Here is an 18,320-nt window from a genome sequence, read left to right as displayed (position 1 = left end):
TATACAGGAGACTGAAAATAGCGATTTACGCACGATACCTATTTTGATATATTGTACTCTAATAACCCACAGGGAAATTTTACTGTCCGCTGTGAAAAAGACAAGCAGGTGTCAAACTACTAATGAAATTTAAAATGTGAAAAATATAACATATACCAATTATAGTCTTGTTTAAATAAAAAGGTCGTAATTGCATTGTGATTCGATCCTCCAGAAGGTGCCTGGAGAAGCTTGACACACAAAATAGTATCATTACTTTACATACTGTCACTGATACAGTACATTCAAGAGTATCTTAAAAATGCATGTAACATGTTAAAAAGTAATTAGCAAGGGGATATAGTCAGCTGCTTGGCCTGCTGTGCTACTGCAGTTTATGTATTTAATTGTAGTTTCACTCTTTAGCCAGGTCAGGTTTGCAAATGAGAATGTCTAACGGTTAAATAAATTGTGCATTTTTTGCCCCATTCTGGGACTAAAGGTTCTCGTATGTATTTTTTAAAATTATACTCCACCCAATTCAAGTAAAGACATGTCTTAAAACATCACTTTATTGTTCCTCTGACAATGACCTTTTGTAAAAATTACATATCCAAAATCAAGGCCACACCATACTTGGTTCTGTTGCTCCCAGGCTCCCTTTTACACTTATTTGTTTTAACAGTGAATGAGTCGACAAGTTTGAAAAACTAATAAATGAAACTTAAGACACTTTTCAGGATATTCAAAGATGCTTTATGCAAAACTGGAGGGGAAAAAAAAACACAACAAGGGGTTTAAGCATCAAGTGCGGGAGCCCGACTTCCATGAGCAGAGCAGACGGTTTTCTTGGTCAACATTCAGCAGTGGCCTGAAAACCCAGAGGAGCGCTGAGACACTGTCACCTGTGAGGGGTGGGGGGAAAGAAATTAGCACCTGTATTTTAAGTGATGCTGTTGTCCAACATTGAGTTTATGAGCCTCAGTTTAAAAACTTAGAATCATGAGCTGAAGTTCAGCTGTCATAGTAGGTGTCAGAAAAATTTGATTTGTCATCACCGGCTAATAGGAGGCCCACTGTCAGTTCTATTATAAACTCACCAGCTCTGACATCCTATCAGGTGAAATGCGTCCTCAACTCCGGCCAGCCCCTCTTTACTATGACCTTAGCAGCATGTTACTATTGGTAACAAAAAAAAAAAACAGAAATAAGAATGAATGAGATTACTGAAAATGCATTATACATTTTAACAATGGTAATGAAGCCTCAGAATGAAAAATAGAATCACAAGCTGTTGGTCAGCTGTCATAGTAGGTGTCAGAAAAGTTAATTGATTTGTCATCATCGGCTAAAGAAATCACTGACTGTGTATATTAAAACCTCACCATGTCTCGCATCCTGCCAATAATGCGTTCTCACTTAGACCAGAGGCTCTTTGAAACCTTTACTTCATGCTGTATTCTGTGTAAAAGATAAACAGAGGGACAAAATGTATCACAATTTATTAAAAACAGTAATGAAGACTCAGGATAAACTATAATATCAAGTCATAAATCAGCTGTCATATGCGCCAGAAATTAATTTGTCATCGCCGGATCATTTGCATAAAAGGGGGTGCTCGGTTTACGACGCTACGGACAGAGCGAGGTTATGAACGGAACATAACACAAGGCGGAACGCTAACTTCTGTAACTTACCGTTTTTCATGTCGATAGCATTTAATTGTTTTTAAAACTGTTTACTGTACTTACTTGGCATGTTTCGACTTGCGTACAAATTCGTTGTAAACCGAGGACCTCCTTTCAAAGGGCGGACTTGCGTCCACTAATCGTTTTTTTATCTGCTTTAATTGTCCAAAGTATTGCCTTTTCCTTATTTTTAGCCACATTTCGATAAGGTCTATTATATAAAACAGTTCAATTGAATGGAGAAGGCTCCTTGGTTACTGCTCGCAAATTTTCATCCAACGGTCAATTCAACAGAAATTGTCAAATTTAGCACTCACTTTATAACAACAATACGACATTTTAAAATTAGAAATCGTTTTAACGATCTTAATCCAACCTTGTTCTGGGTCGCGCACATGGCAAGACGCCACGTGGTGTCGAACTAAGAAGCGTGTTAAAGCAAAAACTCACCTCTGTTATGTTATGTTCTTTTTCTGTAGATCAAGGTAAAACCCCGAAAGGTAAAACAGGAAACTATTTGGACCCTCTCGGCCATTATTTGGTATTAAATACATCCGAAGAAAGACACGTGAAAGCACGTCCACATTCTCCTCCATGGCAGCAGGAAAGGAAAGAGAGCGGAAACGGAGGGGGGGGGGGCAAAGATTCAACCGGAAGCGGAAGTCCCTCCCGTCCACTCGAGTCCGAGAAATAGGAAATACTAGAGCAAAATACATTTTTTTGTTTCATACGTCACCCTAAAACTCCTAGTTTATTCGGTATATTTACACGTATGCATATATTTCTGTATTATAAATTATACAGGATGTCCCCGGTTTATAACGGAGTTGCGTTCCCATGGCGAAGTACTGTAAATCGAAACGAACCATAAGATAAGATAAGATAAGAATGCCTTTATTGATCCCACAGTGGGGAAATTTTCGTTGTTACAGTAGCAAAGATATAGGTCACACAGGGGCGGCGGCATAATGTGGCCATTAATGTATAACATTGACGGCAAACATTTAGAATCAAACCTATGTAGATATACGCAGTAACATGTGTATATACACATGTGTATACACACCAACCTACATCTACATAAAAAATATGAGGAACACTCATTTCGGCCTGTACATAGTACAGAGGAAAAAATACTCTAAGTGACAGTGCTGCAGTGCTGTAGTGAAATGTAAGGAACAGCATTGGATAAAAATAAAACTAGACTAATAGTAGTGGGGAATGTTGAGTATTGCACGGTATTACAGTAGTGGGGAATATTGGGTATTGCACGATACGAGCTCAGGTGCAGGACTGCACAATTGCACTAATGACCGCCAGTTTGTAGAGACTACACAATGTTCTTGTTAAAGAGTCTGACAGCAGCAGGCAAGAAGGAACGGCGGAATCTCTCCTTTGCACAGCGAGGGTGTAACAGTCTGTCACTGAAGGTGCTATGGAGTGCTGTTAGGGTGCCCTGGAGGGGGTGGTCCGGATTGCCCAGCATTGATGACAGCTTGGCCAACATCCTCCTGTCCCCCACCGAGTCCACAGAGTCCAGGGAGCAGCCCAGGACAGAGCCGGCCCTCTTGACCAGTTTGTCCAGCCGCTTCTTGTCCCGGGCCGAGACGCCGCCTGCCCAGGTGACCACTCCCTGGAAGATGACCGATGCAACCACCGAGTCATAAAAGTTCCTGAGGAGTGTCCCCTGAACCCCAAAAGACCTCAGTCTCCTGAGTAGGAAGAGTCTGCTCTGACTCTTCCTATAGAGGGCGTCTGTGTTGTCGCACCAGTCCAGTTTATTGTTCAGATGAACACCCAGGTACTTGTAAGTTGAGACTCTCTCAACATCTGTTCCCCGGATATTCACTGGTGCAGGTGAAGAGTGCTGGCGCCTACCGAAATCCACCACCATTTCTTTGGATTTCCCCGCATTGATCAGGAGGCGGTTCTGCTGGCACCAATCCACAAAACCCTGAGTAAGTTCTCTGTACTCCCGATCATCTCCGCCTGTGATGAGGCCGACAATCGCAGAGTCGTCAGAGAACTTCTGCAGGTGACAGGTAGGGGTGTTGTAGTTGAAGTCCGAGGTGTAGAGGGTGAACAGGAAGGGAGCCAAGACAGTTCCCTGTGGGGCCCCCGTGCTGCAGAGGAGCACGTCAGACACACAGTCCTGTGTTCTCACATACTGTGGCCGGTTTGTGAGGTAGTCCTGGATCCATGTGGTGAGGTGGTGCGCCACCCCCGCCCGCTCCAGCTTGTCTCCCAGTAGGGTGGGCTGGATGGTGTTGAAAGCACTGGAGAAATCAAAGAACATGATCCTCACAGTGCTCCCCGCCTTCTCCAGGTGGGAGAGTGAAGTGTGGAGGAGGTAGATGATGGCATCATCCACACTGATGCCAGGCTGGTATGCGAACTGGAGTGGGTCCATTGAGGAGCTCACCAGGGGGCGCAGGTGGACAAGGACCAGTCTCTCCAGGGTCTTCATCAGGTGAGACGTCAGCGCCACCGGTCTGAAGCTGTTGAGCTCCTTCGGGTGGGGGGTCTTTGGCACCGGGACCAGGCAGGATGTTTTCCATAGCTGGGGGACCCTGCCCAGCTTCAGGCTCAGGTTGAACAGGTTAAGCAGCTCAGGTTAAGCAGCACTGTACATGCATATTAGGTTCCTTGAAGACTTAAAATTTCCCTTCAATGTGAATGAGAGTGTGAATTGTTGTTTGTTTTAAGTGCCCGGATGCAAACGTCTGACAACCAGTCAGTAAAGGGCTGAGGTCACTAACCTTTTTAAAAGTACAGCTACTTACCGGCATACTCTGATTAACAAGATAGGAAACACAAACAGGAAACAGATCAATGAAAATATGGATATACTGTCAGACTTTATTTCTGGAACTATCTGGAAGTCACATTTTCAAATGATCATTTCTACAACATTACTAGGAAATAAATCACAATGTCCCATCACTGGCAAGTTATTTTTAGAACAGGATCACGGGCTACTTATGGGGGCACCAGGTTGGTGATACCAGGGGTCCTGTTAAAAAAATCAGGTTTAGTGAAAACTCAAGAGTCTGCTAAACCTGAAACTCTGACTTTTACATTCAAATCCAGAGAAAGAGGGGTAACTCTAGCCGATTTCAGAGAGAGATGTTACTTAAGATCCCGGTCAGTTATTGCTGTAACAGTAACATATTCATATTTATACATTTATTGAATAAAATATTGTTAACCAATGATGAATATTTTTCAAATGCTGTGCTTAGCCTTCGTTGTTGCTAAAGTAATATTGCAATTGCGTTTTAATAGGCTATTTTCTTTAGGTCCTCTTCCCATGTATTTTTAAAAAAATCATAAACACGAGCAATGAATTAATATTAATTACAATAAACAATATCAGATGTATTCTACATAAATGTTTTGGTCTTTCAGGTTATGTTTACGCCCAAATAAAGTCAAATGAACCATGAACTAATATGAAACACAGTTTATCTATCTGTTTCAATTAGAATTGGTAACACTTTGACTTAGCGTTCACTATAAATTCACAAAATTCTACCGCATAAGTGCGGCGTAAACATGAGTCATTAAATATGTGGCTTTATCACTTACGTTTGTTAAATGAAACAATATGTCAACATGTGGGTTGCACTTCTTAAGCACTAATCTACACTCTGTATAAATAAATTACATATAAAAACGAAGCAGTTTTTTTTTTCTCAAATTGCAGCCTCTGTGTTTGGAAATTGCATTGTAGTACATTGCAATGTTGATCTGAATTTGATTAATTGTGCAGTCCTAGTGAATATATAACAAAACATAATTAGCCTTATCTTTGTGCATGTCTTTTTCACCTTTGCTGTTATGCACAATGAAAGGGATGGTCATCCAAATGGATAATAAAAACTGCTCAAGCAAGTGAATTACAGCCCCAAAAGTGCACAAGTTTAATCCTTACATTTATTCTGTTCACATCTGTACAGGAATGCATCGTCACAGCAGAAAACACAACCTTGAGACCCGACTGTGGCACAACAGCCTTCACAACACATTCAGCCATAAATGTACAGACTTGATCAGCTCGCCTCTGATCCATAATCAATATTGTCATTACTCGAATATATCTGTCTCTCAAATATATTGTTGCATCTTTTTCCAAAGGGCATAAAAATACATGTGGGCTCTTTATTGGGGGACTCCGCCGGTGGAAATTGGGAGCTGAGGGGCCGGGGGTCATCAAAGGTGACTTATAACAGCTTAAGGAAGGGCTTGCAAAAATGCTTCGCAATGGTCAAACCCACAATTCTTCTTCTAACATGGATACACCGTGTGACTCATGAGGGAACTCGGGGAGCGTCAAACAAAAATGAGTTGGCAAACAACAACAACAGAATAAGTATGAAAGAACACTACCAAGGCACAGAGAGATGCAGAGTAAACAAATCATTGACACACTAGGTTGAAGGTGGGGCAGAGGCAGTTTTACTAACCGACAGCAGAGGGCGCTCTAACAGCTCAAACACCCAGACACTGCGTCTATCAAACTATACTGGATGTACCATAGAAAGCCTTTGAAATATAGGATTATCTTTGAAAAAACACTGTTCACTGCAGCGGGACGAGAGGGATACACCATGTGCTTGTATTTGCATAATGTGTGCATGTAATTTTCAATTCCGAGCAAACACGCCACCAAAACAACCAGCAAGATTAAAATAGGATGTGAATGTATGTTTGTTTGTGTTTTGCAGAGGTGGGAGTAAGTCATACATGTGCAAGTCATAAGTAAGTCTCAAGTCTTAACTTTTAAGTCTCAGGTTACTGTGGTAATGGAAAGTCTTGGTGTTTTTTTTTTTTGTAATTGAGGGGTTAGATGTCATAGTTATTTTTCTTATTTGCAAACTTTGCATGTTGCCATTCCCTTTCACGATTAAAAAAAAATGTGTGTATTTTCTCTAGAAATTAACAATCATTCGTAGTTGTTCAATTCTGAGTCAAGTCGAGTCTGGTGAATACCAAGTCGACGATAGGTCTTTTATCAATTTTCGTCAAACAAGACCCAAATCCTAAAATTGGTGACTTAAGTCTGACTCGAGTCAAGTCAAGTGACTCCAGTCCCCCACCTCTGCTGTTTTGGTGGGCCCCTGGAATTCCGGGCACACATCGTTGCGATCATTGGAGTAAGTAGAGTGTGAATAATCGGAAGAAGGACACTGACATTTCGTTATAGGACGACACGCGCTCGCAACTGGACGACGACAACAGCAACAACAACGACATGAACGGAGAAACGCATCACACACACTGACGCACACACACATCTGGAGCTTCAGTGGACCGCCCTCCTTCATCCGCATGGAAGAAGAGAAGCAGAAAAACTGCAACCTCGGGAGACAGGGATGCACATGGTCTATTTTGACACTCGACTGTCTGCGTCGCTCTCCTTTCCATGTGTCTATGTGCTTTTATTTTCTTCTCGTCTGAAGAGATGAGAATGATTGTGCTTCTCAGTCAGCTCAGAGCATTACAGGTCATGTACTGTGAGTGTGTGTGTGTGTGTGGGTGTGTGTGTGTGGCGGGCCCCAAGTGAAGGACACCATCTTGGGCACACGGGTGCAAACGCACACTTTTGCGGCCTCTGGAGAGGTTTCTCGACGCGATCCGCAGAAAGGCGGCGGACGGGCGGGAGGCATCGAAACTCGGGAGATCAGTCCAGCATGGCGTCCAGTTGGTCGGCCAAGTCGTCAAACATGCTGCCAATGTCATCCAGGATGGACACGGTTGCCTTTTTGCTGGAAAGAGAGGGTAGAGCAGCGAGAATTAGTGCAGAAGCAGCACAGGGGGAATGAAAACTGATTTGAATTGGACAACTGGTTTTCGTTTATCTGAACCAAATTTAAAAAAAAAAAGAATATATATATATTTTTTTTATTTGTATGCATAACATTTTATTTCTGCAATAACAAAAACATTTTGCTCGGTTGAAGGTTACTTTAAGTAAAATAGTCAATGTCTATTTGAGTCCTCCTCATATTCATGAAATCAAAGTCATCCACCTCTAGTGAACCAAAAATGTATCTACTGTGTTACGTAATCATTTCATTGTGAGTGGAATGTGCAGTCAGCTGTCAACTCGAATTACAAAAATTTTTTTTTTAAAAATCACGTAACAATGTACTATACATATTTGCAAATAATACCAAACTATTTATTTTAAATGGTTAATGTCAATTCTGCTCATGAGCCTCAACGTTCTGTTTTCTTCAGAAACGAACAAACCCGTTTAAATGTAAGATAAATACTCGTGATCTATTTTCCAGCGTCACCGGGGGCCACAGCAGAAGGATCTAAGAGGCAGATGTGGCTCTTGAGCCGCCGGTTGCAGACCCCCGATTGAAAGTTTGTCGTTGCTCCTTAAATGAACTGCAATTCCCATCAGCCTCTCTGGCCACTCATGAGGTTTAGAGGCCAGAGGCTCTAATTAAAGCCGTGCCCATTTCAGAACACTTGTAACAACGCGCTGCTCTACTTGTTCAATTCATCCAAAAAGGACTGACATGAAACAGTTTTTTTTTGTCAAGTTTCCCCCCCATATCTAATACTTACTCATTTTGTGCATCGTCCTCTTGTATTTTGTGCTCTACAGCCTGTAAAGCTGCAGCCAAAGAGGCGCTGGTCTCCTCCAGGCGATGCTGCGCCCCCTCCTCTTCCTCCCCTTCCCTCTGTAGCGACTTCTTCTCCTCTTCCTCCTCGTGTTTCTTCTGCTCCCTCTCCTTCCTCCGCTCCTCTTCCTCCTGCACTCCCAGCAGGTCGATGGAGAGGCCGGCGATGGAGGAGCGCGGCGGTTTGACGGGGTGAGGAGAGGGCGTGGAGGGACTCTGGGCAGGCGAGGGAGACGTAAGGGGGAGTCCCGGTGACAAGGACGGGCCGGAAGGGGTGTCGGGAGCGGGAAGGGGGGCGGCCGAGGGCGGCGGGGAGGGTTTGGGGGCCGGGGAGGGGGAGGCGGCCGCGGGGCTGGTGGCCGCGGGGCTCGCGGCGGTCGAGGCTACGCCAGCTTTGCCCGGTTTGGGTGCAGTTGGAGGGCCGCGAGGTTTGGGCGACACGGGAGGGGGGACACGCTTTGTCTCTGCCATAGAAAATAACAAAGAGGCCGTCATACACATCAAGAATGAACACAGTTTAGGTCATAAATAATTTAGGAAAAATAATTATCGGGATTTTTTTTTTTCCTCCCTCGATATTGCGATTTAGTCTGCAATTGTTTTTCAAGGTCCTTTTCTCATGTAATTGAAATGATAAACAAATGCATTATTTTGGGATACACTCATTATATCTCGATTATATTCAACATTTTGACAAATATTGAAATCTGCCTTTTTTAAAAATCTGAATTTAAAATCAACTGTGTTTAACTTCCGGGAACTATTGATTTAAATTTTCAGTTACATTTAGGAGATGCTGCTGACCCTGAGAACTCTCTGCACCTTTTGTTTTTGTTTGACATCAAAACAAAAATAAGTGAAAGTTTAACATTTCAGTTATTTTGAAATTTTGGAAAACTTTACTGTAGAAAACTATAGGGAGCCATTTATTTGTTTAAATTTTCATTTAACTTTTTAAGACATGCTGATGACCCTGGGAGCTCCCTAAACTTTGTGTTAGAATTTTAAAATATGAGAAAATAAACAAAAAAACTTCAGGAGGAAGTGAAACCCAATTTTTTTTCTTTGCAATAACATGTTCTATGCAGGCCCACTAGTCAAAACTCTGCATTCTGATTAATATTGCGTTTGTGGAATATCAGTTAAGCCATAAAGTCCACCCATTTTTGTCCTTCTCAGGGGTCGGCCATTTTGTCACTCACCCTCGACTGAAAATGACATCACAGTTGCTCGGGTCTGAGGTAACAACCAATCACAGCTAAGCTTCAGAAAACAGTCAAAACTGAGATGGCTAAAAAGGGGATTGATTTTGCTGCTTAACTCATATTCCACAAACACAAATATTAATCAGAATGCCGTGTTTAGACTAGTGGGGGCGCATACAACATAATATTGTAAGGAAAAAATTGGGGTTGACTTCTTTAAACATTTTGTAAATTGGCAAAATAGTTTAAAAAATATGCCTAAAGCTATTTCAACAAAGTTAAGTGATGGTTTTAGCATGTCCCGCCAATATCTTGTCTTTTAGTATCACAAAATCTTCATGCCTTACCAGGACTCTGTGCAGTGTCAGCGCTATCGGGACCAGGTATGGGGACCCGTCGAGTCGGGGTTGGAGGGTCAGCTTGCGTCTTTCTCAGCGGCACCGAGGAAGGTTTGGGTGAGACCGGTGGCTTCAGGGACTTCCTGGCCTCCATCCACTCACAGCTCTCCCTCGTCTTCTCCGTCCTATCAGACGCCTCCGACACGGGCCTCCGCCTCAGCACCACGCCGCCGTTCTGCTGCCGGCAACTATCGCCCGGACCTCTGGAAGAGTCTGATTGTTTATTGCTTATCTGGACAACGCCTTCCGATTGCTCAGCCACTCGCTGCCTCCGGCGTAAGGTGTCCGAGCCTGTAGTCATGGTAACGACCGTGGGAGACACGGGCGATACAGGGTCCGTCGAAGGAGGGCGAGGTTTCCTCCGGAGAGTCGCCGAGCCATCTGAGATCTCGGCAGCGGAGGAGACGATAGTGGAGCGGGGTCGCGGTTCCGGACGTTGCGGGGCCGGTTGCGGGGCGGCCTCCTCATTGCCCTCTGCTCCGCTGATGGTCCTTCGTCGATTCAGGACGTCGTCCTCTTCCGATCCAAGACCGCCTGAGCCGGCCTGGCGACGGAGTGTCGGTGGGCTGACCTGGAAAGGACGTGGCCTTTAAGACATTTCATAAAATGGGTGATTCCCAACCACTGTGCCGCGGCATATTAGAGACATCATCAGCTTAGCTTCACTTAATTGGTCTGTGCGTGTCTTTCTTCAATTCCTTTGAATATATCAGCTACATGTTCAATTATTTCACAAGTAGATTTGTGAGCAAATTCAGACAAGATCATAATTACACAAGTGTACAGTGTTCCTCGCTATATCAAAGTTCATCGTGCGTGCCGCCACTGTATTGGCTTTTTTCAAAGTAATTTTTTTAAGGGTTTTCAAAGTACTTACTGTAATTCCCTTGCATTGCAGGAAAACGAATCCGTTGTGATTCAACCAAGTCGAATCCGATCGTAAGGAGGCAACGCCTGGGTCAAGTCATTACATTGTGTTTGTTTTACTGTTCCCCAGGGGTTCATTACAGTACGTTTAATGTAAAAACCCATAATGAAACGATTCCTATAAACCGCAAATTTCTGTGATAAACCACGATAAACAAAAAAATCCGAAAAAAAGTGTGGCCGTGAATGATGAACCGCGATATAGCAGGGTTACAATATATGTACTTTTTGTGAGATTTTTTTTCCCCCCATGTAAAATATGTGCCTTGGCTAAATAAGGTTGGGAAACACACATCGTTTTTAAAAATTATTTTGGTGATTGTGTAGAAGATTGTTGTTCTTAATTCCACACAGAGAAGTGTGGTGGCAAAATGGAGACCAGCACTTGGTAACCTCTTGGATCCACTCATACCAAACCGTCCGGTGGTCAACTGATGCAAACGGTAGTGCTTGGTGGAAACCTGGTTAATTATGTGACAAAGACAGTGCCCGCACTGAACACACAAACACCTGCAGGTAGTTGGTGCTGCTTCCCAGATTCCTCGGCAAGGTTTTGGCTCCACTCACAATGGACGTCTCTAGCATGGCGGCGAGGCTGCGCACGCTCCCGGAAGCCCCCTCTGATCTCTCCAGGCCCGTCGACTCCTGAGCTCTTAAAGCCGACCCCAGGCTGCCGCAGTCGCTGGCTCGCCGCTCTCGAAAAGTTGGCAGGCCGAGAAGCCCCTCCCCTTGTCCTTCTCCCTCCCCGTCCGCCCCGGTGATGGAAGAGCAGGATCGCTTGGGAGGCGTCGGGGGCCGACCCTTCCGCCGAGGACGGAGCGTGACCGACGACTGGCTGCGATTTACGGTGACGTCGTTGGCCACTGCGGGGCTGCGCGCGGAGCTGCTGCGGCACACGGTGGCGTAGCGCGAGTCTGATTCGGAGCCAATCAGACTGTGAGTTCTCCGTCGCTCCTCCTCCTCGCTTGGTAGCCGGAGCGTCGGAACGGGCGAATCCGACGCCGTTGCCTGCTGGGTGGAAGGTCGCGGCCGAGCCCGAGGGGAGGCCTGCTGGTTTCGGACGTGCGTGGGGGTTTGCGGTGGAGTTTGCGTCGGCGTGTGCGGGGGATTTGGGGAGACACTTGGACGTGGTTTCGCCAACGGGCTAGGACCACCCTCCCGCTGTTTCCTCGCCTCTGTGCGGGGCTCCGAGACGCTGCTGCCGCCTGGGCTGGATGGAGGTGTGGAGGGACTCTGTTGAACCTCTGGACCAACACTTCCTCTCTGTAGGTCCTTCAGTCTCTTCACTCCTAACATCAGCTTCTTCTGGTGGCCTGAGTGAAGACACGCAGGAAGAAAATGGATACATTTCCAATTCCTCCAACTGGCACAGAGATACTGAGGTAGAGAGAACGACTTGTAACTGAAGGACCGTGGATTTCATTTCCCCAACAGGCATCGTCAAGTTAAGAAAGCGGCCCGCGACCGAAAGACCCTATGATTTTCCTTTTAGAATTAAATAGGTTAAAAAAATGCGTGTACACCGAGTTTGACTCGCCCAAATGGCTGAGTGATGATTTGTTTAAGAAAATAGCCAATGAATAAAGAACCTGAAGTCTGATTCTCCAAAACATCCTTTGATCTAAGGACCCAAAACCTGGCAAGAAAAGGTGTCTATGACCGAAGGATTCTAATTGAATTTCCTAGTGAAAAAGGGTCAAAAACATCCTTTGATCGAAGGGTCGTGAGGTTCTGAAAACAGCCGACGATGAAAATTCCATTCCCCCAACTGGTATAGGAAGGCCCCGGTTAAGAGAATAGCCCATGACCCAAGAATCAAAGATAAAAAGTGAATGAGCAAAACTTTCCGTCAATATTCACAGCTCAGGCATAAAGTAAATTCAGACACAATATAAAAGATCTTATCAAAAATCCGAAATGACTCTGCGGCACCTTACCAAGTTTAGAAATTCCGATCTCCTGAAGATCGTCCAGGCTGATGTCGGAGATGAAGTCGATGTTTTCATAGCCGTTCTGCACCAGGACCTGGTAGTACTGACTGAGACCCAAGTGAGAAAGGAAATCTGCCAAATTGGCCTACAAACACACACACGGACGGGCCCAGTGAGATGAAAAAGGCTCATTTCAACGCTCTTAACGTTGTTTCGTAACAGACTGAATAAGCAGTGTCTGAATCAGCTTATGAATGTGGAGCTGCCAAAACTCCACATTTCTTGCTCACTGGCAATTTGTGTAGTACACGTGAGATCCTTACGGGCTTGTGCTCTGGCAGCCAATCAGCCGAGGGCAGCTTGCTGATCTCTGACATTAACTTCTTCCGATGTCCAGGCTTCATCACCCCGATCGCCGTCATGTCCTTCAAAAAAAAAAAAAAAAGATCAGAAATTTACCGCGACCTTTGCACCATTTTCAAATGCAAATCATTTTATGCAAAGTCGAGATTTGCGCATAGGTTGCGCTTTGCTAGAGGAACATTACGTCTTGATAATCTTTAGTGAGTGTCCCCTACCCTGAAGGGGATTTACATCATACCGCTGTGTCAACTTGAATATGCATACACGGTCACATACGTAGACACACAGCGGCACACTCAGGGACAGCTACAGAACCAGCTCAGGCGGGAGTACGCAGCCATGTGAGAACACAGACATGTAAATGTAGCCGACAGAATACGAGAAGCGACTGGTTGAGGCTGAGGACTCACACCGGTGGGGAACAAGGTGGGGGGAGTCAGGTGACTGAGACACGAGGGTCATGATGACATCATCTGGGTCGGCGAAGGGGGAGTGGATTTGGGAGCTGTGCTGGGGCGGAGCCTTGACAAACAAAAGGGGGTGGGGCATGAGGGGGTCAGGGGTCTTGACCTTACCTCGGGGGTCATGCGGCTAACGGTGTCTAGATCATATCCCGCCGTGAGGAAGTGGGTGGTGTAGAACTGCAGCTGAAACTCACCCAGCCACGCCACTACTGCCTGCTTCTAGAACACAGAACACAACATGCTACTGCCTGCTTCGAGACCACCAAACACTGCTGCGTGAATCTAGAACAAAAGAGGCTATACCGCTGCCTGCTTCTAGAACACAACTTGCTTCTGCCTACTTCTAGAGCACAGAACTCTGCTGTATGTGTCTAGAACAGAGACAGAAAGATATCACCCAGTGATTCTAGAACTAAACATGCTAGTCCCAGCTTTTAGAGCAGAGGACAGTGATGCATGTAGCCAGCACTGAGTAAACCACATTCCACTACCTGCCTCTACAGCACAAAACCCTTGTTATGCATCTAAAATGGAAAGAAGAAGATTCAACTTTCTGCTTCTACAACACAACATACTGGTGCCCTGATTCCGGAGCAGGTAAAAAAAAATAAAATAATCAATACTACTGTCTAGTATCTACTTCAAGAACACAACATTCTACTGCCTGCTTCTAGGATGCTGAACACAACATGGTACTGCTACTTCTAGACAGGGACGGTCCAGGATTTTTTTCTCTCCCGGGACTAAAGGGGGCTTGACCGATACATAGAGGGGCAGAAAAATAATTAGTAAATATATTTTAGAATATCAAATAAAATGCTGGTGGGGCCCAACTGGGGCTACACAGATTTCTGACAGGTGCTATATGCACCCCCCTAGCAATAACCACCATCCCTGCTTCTAGAGCACATAACTGCTTTCTGCATCTAGTACAGAGTCAACAAGCTATCGCAGTGTGATTCTAGAACCAAACATGCTTCCATAGAGAAGCACAGAACCCTTGTTGTGCATCTAAAATGGAAAGAACAAGATACAACTTTCTGGTTCTAGGACACAACATACTGTTGACAGATTCTAGAGCAGATACATTGCTATGTGTCTAGAGAAATAAACATTTTCCTTCTAAAAAGGCAACATTCTAGTCATCTAGTGCCTGTTTCTAGAACAAAAAATAGTGATGCGTGTGCCAAAAAGAGAGGACTAGACACCGCCTGATTCCAGAAATCAACATTCTACCGCCCGCTTCAAGGATGTTGAACACAACGGGCTACTGTCGGTTTCATGACTCTGCAATATGTAACAGAGAGAACAAGAACACTGTCTGCTTCTAGAACACAAGTTAGTATCGAAAGTACTTCTGCTGGGCACTAAATACTAGTACACATCACACGTTTTCCTGTTTCTAGATGAGTGAACACCACATTGTAATGCCTGCTTCAAGATCACATCACACCGCTCCTGTGCTGCATACTCAAACACAGAAAACAAGATAGCGTTGCCTGCCTCTAGAAAAACAACAACACCGCTTTGTGTCTAGAACACAGAACAAGATACCACCACCCGATTCTAGAACATTGTTATGGCCAGTTTTTAGAATGCTGAGCACAACATGCTGCTGCAGTGCTGAATGCTTCAAGAATCTGCAATATGCATCTGAAAGAGGGCGAAAGACCACTGCCTGATTCGAGAACACAACCCTTTACCTTTGGATCCTTACTTTAAAACATACCCTGCCCCTGTCTACTTCTATTTTCACTGAACAGAGTATTCAATTAATCGCCTCTAGAACACAATCTCAATTGGATGGGCCACATTTTACTGAAGTTGAAGTAACTTTATGCAATGTTCTTAGAAAACTGTCAGTGGTTAACACCACTGACTTCGGACACAAGGATCCAGGTTCAAATCGAGGTCAGGGAAGACGACCAAATCATTTGGGACATCAAGTGTAAAAAGTGTGTCAACCAGTCTTCATTTTAGAAAATGTTAGTCATAAAATCATTATTTTTAAACACAGCTAAACTGATAACCTAGTTACTTGGTGGTTTAACTCATCAGTATTGGTAGTTTTTAGCCTTTGTTGGAACAAAACCTAAACCCAACTTCCTGGGTATAATGCCCCCCTTTTGCCACTAGCAGGCTATACAGGGTAGCTTGTCCTACACCACGACATCGAGCCAGTATGTCGTTACATGCCAGGGAACTGTACTCACTGCCATTTGACATTTTCATAGGTGCGAAGACAGACTACAAAAGAGACGATGAGTCTATACTTGAATACAGATCACAAGATATAGGAGGCAACCCCCATGGAAGCGCTAATCTTCAAATCTATAGGAGTCGCTTAACAGCAGGGTGAAGGCGTATTGCCATCGCACTGTGGCAAGCTGTGATGTAAAGGAAAAAAATAAATACAAGCCATTAAGTGCTAAAACAACAATCTGCAGTGCTCAAGAAGAGGACGGCTCAGAAGAATGATGATGGGGGAAAGATGTGTGCAGAACTCTGCTGAAATGCTACTTGGATTTCTCCAGGTAACAGAGAGAAAAACAATCTCCAATTCTTCAGCAGATAACTTCATGTGGGATTTTGGACAAAGAGAGTGCAATTTAAAAACAAGAATGTCTGCCCAAAGAAAAACAACTATTCAAACGTCAGCTCACCCCAAGCGACGCCGGCTGTCACCTTGTCTGTGTGAGGAGTGAGGACACAAAAATCGTCCAGCTAATCCTCAGAGATTGAAGTGTGGCAGAATAAAGGAAGGAACTCTTATAATTTGGGGCAGATATGTTTAGCAGAGCAAAAAAAAAAAAAAAAAAGGTCTGCATGTCTAGATTGCTCTCGTTGCTTTTTGTAATTAGGGTGAACTGACCCTTTAAATAGCTTTTGGCGCACGCGCTGAATAATTCCCTCATTTACCGCTCCCTGCTCGATTCGGGGAGTCTGATGTCAATGAACACATGGGTGAGCTGGCTCAGCAAAGTGAAAAGAAATCACTTTTCATTTCCCCTGCACGGTTAATTAGCATCAACAAGGCACTTGAATGCATTGCCTTGATCAAACATACACCATGCATCGTAACTGAGGGGCATGCTTGTGACGGGGGCCATTCACAAATGTTTTTAGTGCCGCAGAGCATGATGTCAGTGTCAGCTGAACGAGCTCCTCCAATGAGGACAATGCGGCACAAACAGAAGCTTGTAGAAAGTGTCGCCTGCTCGCTTCAGCTTCCCACATCACGCAGTGCGGCCGGCAGGTGAATCGTGCAGCAGCGTGAGGGTGGAAGTGCGGGGAGAGACGCCACCAAGGAACCGACTGGCTCCTCCGTGCGTCTGTCACTCTGCCTGTGCCCATGGCGACAGTGGAAGGCCGAGGCGTCGTGAGCATCGTCAGGTAAAAGCGGAGAGACCACATGCACGCAACACCATCCGTCCCTAAGCAAAGGAGCGAGAAAACAGCCCAAAAACTCACTTTCCCATCGTCCTCCTCGGCCTTGCGCTCGAATGGCCGCTGCTCGTGAACAGTGGAAGTAGAAGAGCCTTGAAGTACAGGTGAGGAAAAAAAAACACAGAAAGGAGAAAATATATTAAAGTCAAAGCATACATTTGGCTGTTAGATGTGGTAATTCCTTAAATTGTGGCCTCCACTCTATTAGGCGCTGTACATTTGAGCAAATAAGGAAATATTGTACATGTCAAATATCAAATAAAAATGGTTCACTTTTCCTTAAAAAAAAAACAACAAAAAACAGTCATCTGAAATTACTTTTATTTGGATACCTGATACCTTATTGTGACTGACTTCATTACAAAAATGAACACATGGTCATTTTTATTAATTTTTTTCTCTGACCCACTTGAACAGATACAATTGATCTTATGATACTGCTAAACATAACGTCTTAATAATAATGTTCATTGAAAAGGGGGGGTTTGCAGTTAAAAAAAAAAAATCACATTTTGCCATACTGTAGTTGTTGAAACTTTCAGTCTGACCTGACATTGGTACATTACGAAAATGATCAGTGAAAAAAACTCGAGTGATGATTTTTAAGAAAGCAGCGTATCCGAAGAAAAACAACCAATCTGAGACGTAATGCGTGACTGATGAGGTGACAATTTGCCGTGCACTGGTGGGCACATTCATAGCTGGTCTCCGGCCCCCCCGCAGCCTCGTGCTGTCTTGTTTCCTTTGGTTCCTTTACTTTATTGAAACAATGGAAGAATATCCACCTCTGGGGTAAAAAAAAGTTGCTAACAACTAGCAAACTAGCAGAAGAAGCTTATCGAGGGACGTGCATATCAGAAGCGACGTGCAATTAGCAAATTTGCTGCTTGACAGGTAACTTGTAATGTAGACATACGTAGATTGCATCTAAAAATATACGATATACGTTCTTACATTTTATAGATTGTTTAAAATATATAATGGGAGAATGTTGGATAAAATAGTATTTCTTTTTTAGAACATATGTCATGACTACTACCACTGACTTGGTGGTAACAAAGTCTTTGTTTTCGCGCACTGCTTGTAAATCTACACTTCAACTGCAGCTCGAGTCTGATTAGAACAGACAGACGGCCTTTTGAGAGATCAAATGATGACAAACGCGACCCACATCACTGTGTGACATTCTCTTTCGGAACGTCTTGTACTTGTGTGAAATATTTTGATCCCTCTGAATGGGTGTGTTTAATCAAATCAGACGTTAAGCGTTCCATTTAGGA

The 18,320-nt window shown here is 44.3% G+C and overlaps 1 protein-coding gene, 1 long non-coding RNA gene and 2 other non-coding genes across 8 annotated transcripts in view; all 4 read right to left on the bottom strand.

Annotated features, from left to right (window-relative positions):
* Positions 1–712: 712 nt before the first annotated feature.
* Positions 713–2,275, bottom strand: LOC147146174 (uncharacterized). The gene is made up of 4 exons (XR_015087215.1): positions 2,118–2,275; positions 1,365–1,440; positions 1,080–1,158; positions 713–884 (listed from the first exon to the last, which is right to left on the bottom strand). It is a non-coding gene; the product is annotated as an uncharacterized LOC147146174 (long non-coding RNA).
* LOC147146176 (small nucleolar RNA SNORD60) lies at positions 956–1,042 on the bottom strand. Its single transcript, XR_015087332.1, has one exon. It is a non-coding gene; the product is annotated as a small nucleolar RNA SNORD60 (small nucleolar RNA).
* On the bottom strand, positions 1,241–1,329 carry LOC147146175 (small nucleolar RNA SNORD60). The gene has a single exon (XR_015087333.1). It is a non-coding gene; the product is annotated as a small nucleolar RNA SNORD60 (small nucleolar RNA).
* Positions 2,276–5,585: 3,310 nt separating the features above from the next.
* LOC147146173 (caskin-1-like) overlaps positions 5,586–18,320 on the bottom strand; it is a 38,577-nt gene continuing 25,842 nt past the window's right edge. For 2 of the 5 annotated variants that reach the window (XM_086033419.1, XM_086033424.1), the window contains 8 exons: positions 17,065–17,132; positions 13,705–13,812; positions 13,090–13,191; positions 12,773–12,911; positions 11,346–12,148; positions 9,858–10,479; positions 8,250–8,769; positions 5,586–7,435 (listed from right to left, as the gene is read on the bottom strand). In XM_086033419.1, the coding sequence (XP_085889545.1) occupies positions 7,351–7,435; positions 8,250–8,769; positions 9,858–10,479; positions 11,346–12,148; positions 12,773–12,911; positions 13,090–13,191; positions 13,705–13,812; positions 17,065–17,132 (2,447 nt within the window). In that variant the 3' untranslated portion in view covers positions 5,586–7,350. The remainder of the gene's footprint in view (positions 7,436–8,249; positions 8,770–9,857; positions 10,480–11,345; positions 12,149–12,772; positions 12,912–13,089; positions 13,192–13,704; positions 13,813–17,064; positions 17,133–18,320) is intronic. The other 3 variants (XM_086033422.1, XM_086033420.1, XM_086033423.1) reach the window with 3 other exon arrangements.

The sequence above is a fragment of the Filicampus tigris genome, chromosome 6, assembly GCF_054856515.1.
Source record: "Filicampus tigris isolate MCC_2025a chromosome 6, RoL_Ftig_1.0, whole genome shotgun sequence".
NCBI lineage: Eukaryota > Metazoa > Chordata > Actinopteri > Syngnathiformes > Syngnathidae > Filicampus > Filicampus tigris.
Note: the sequence above shows the minus strand (reverse complement) of the source record. Positions and strands in the feature narration are given on the sequence as shown.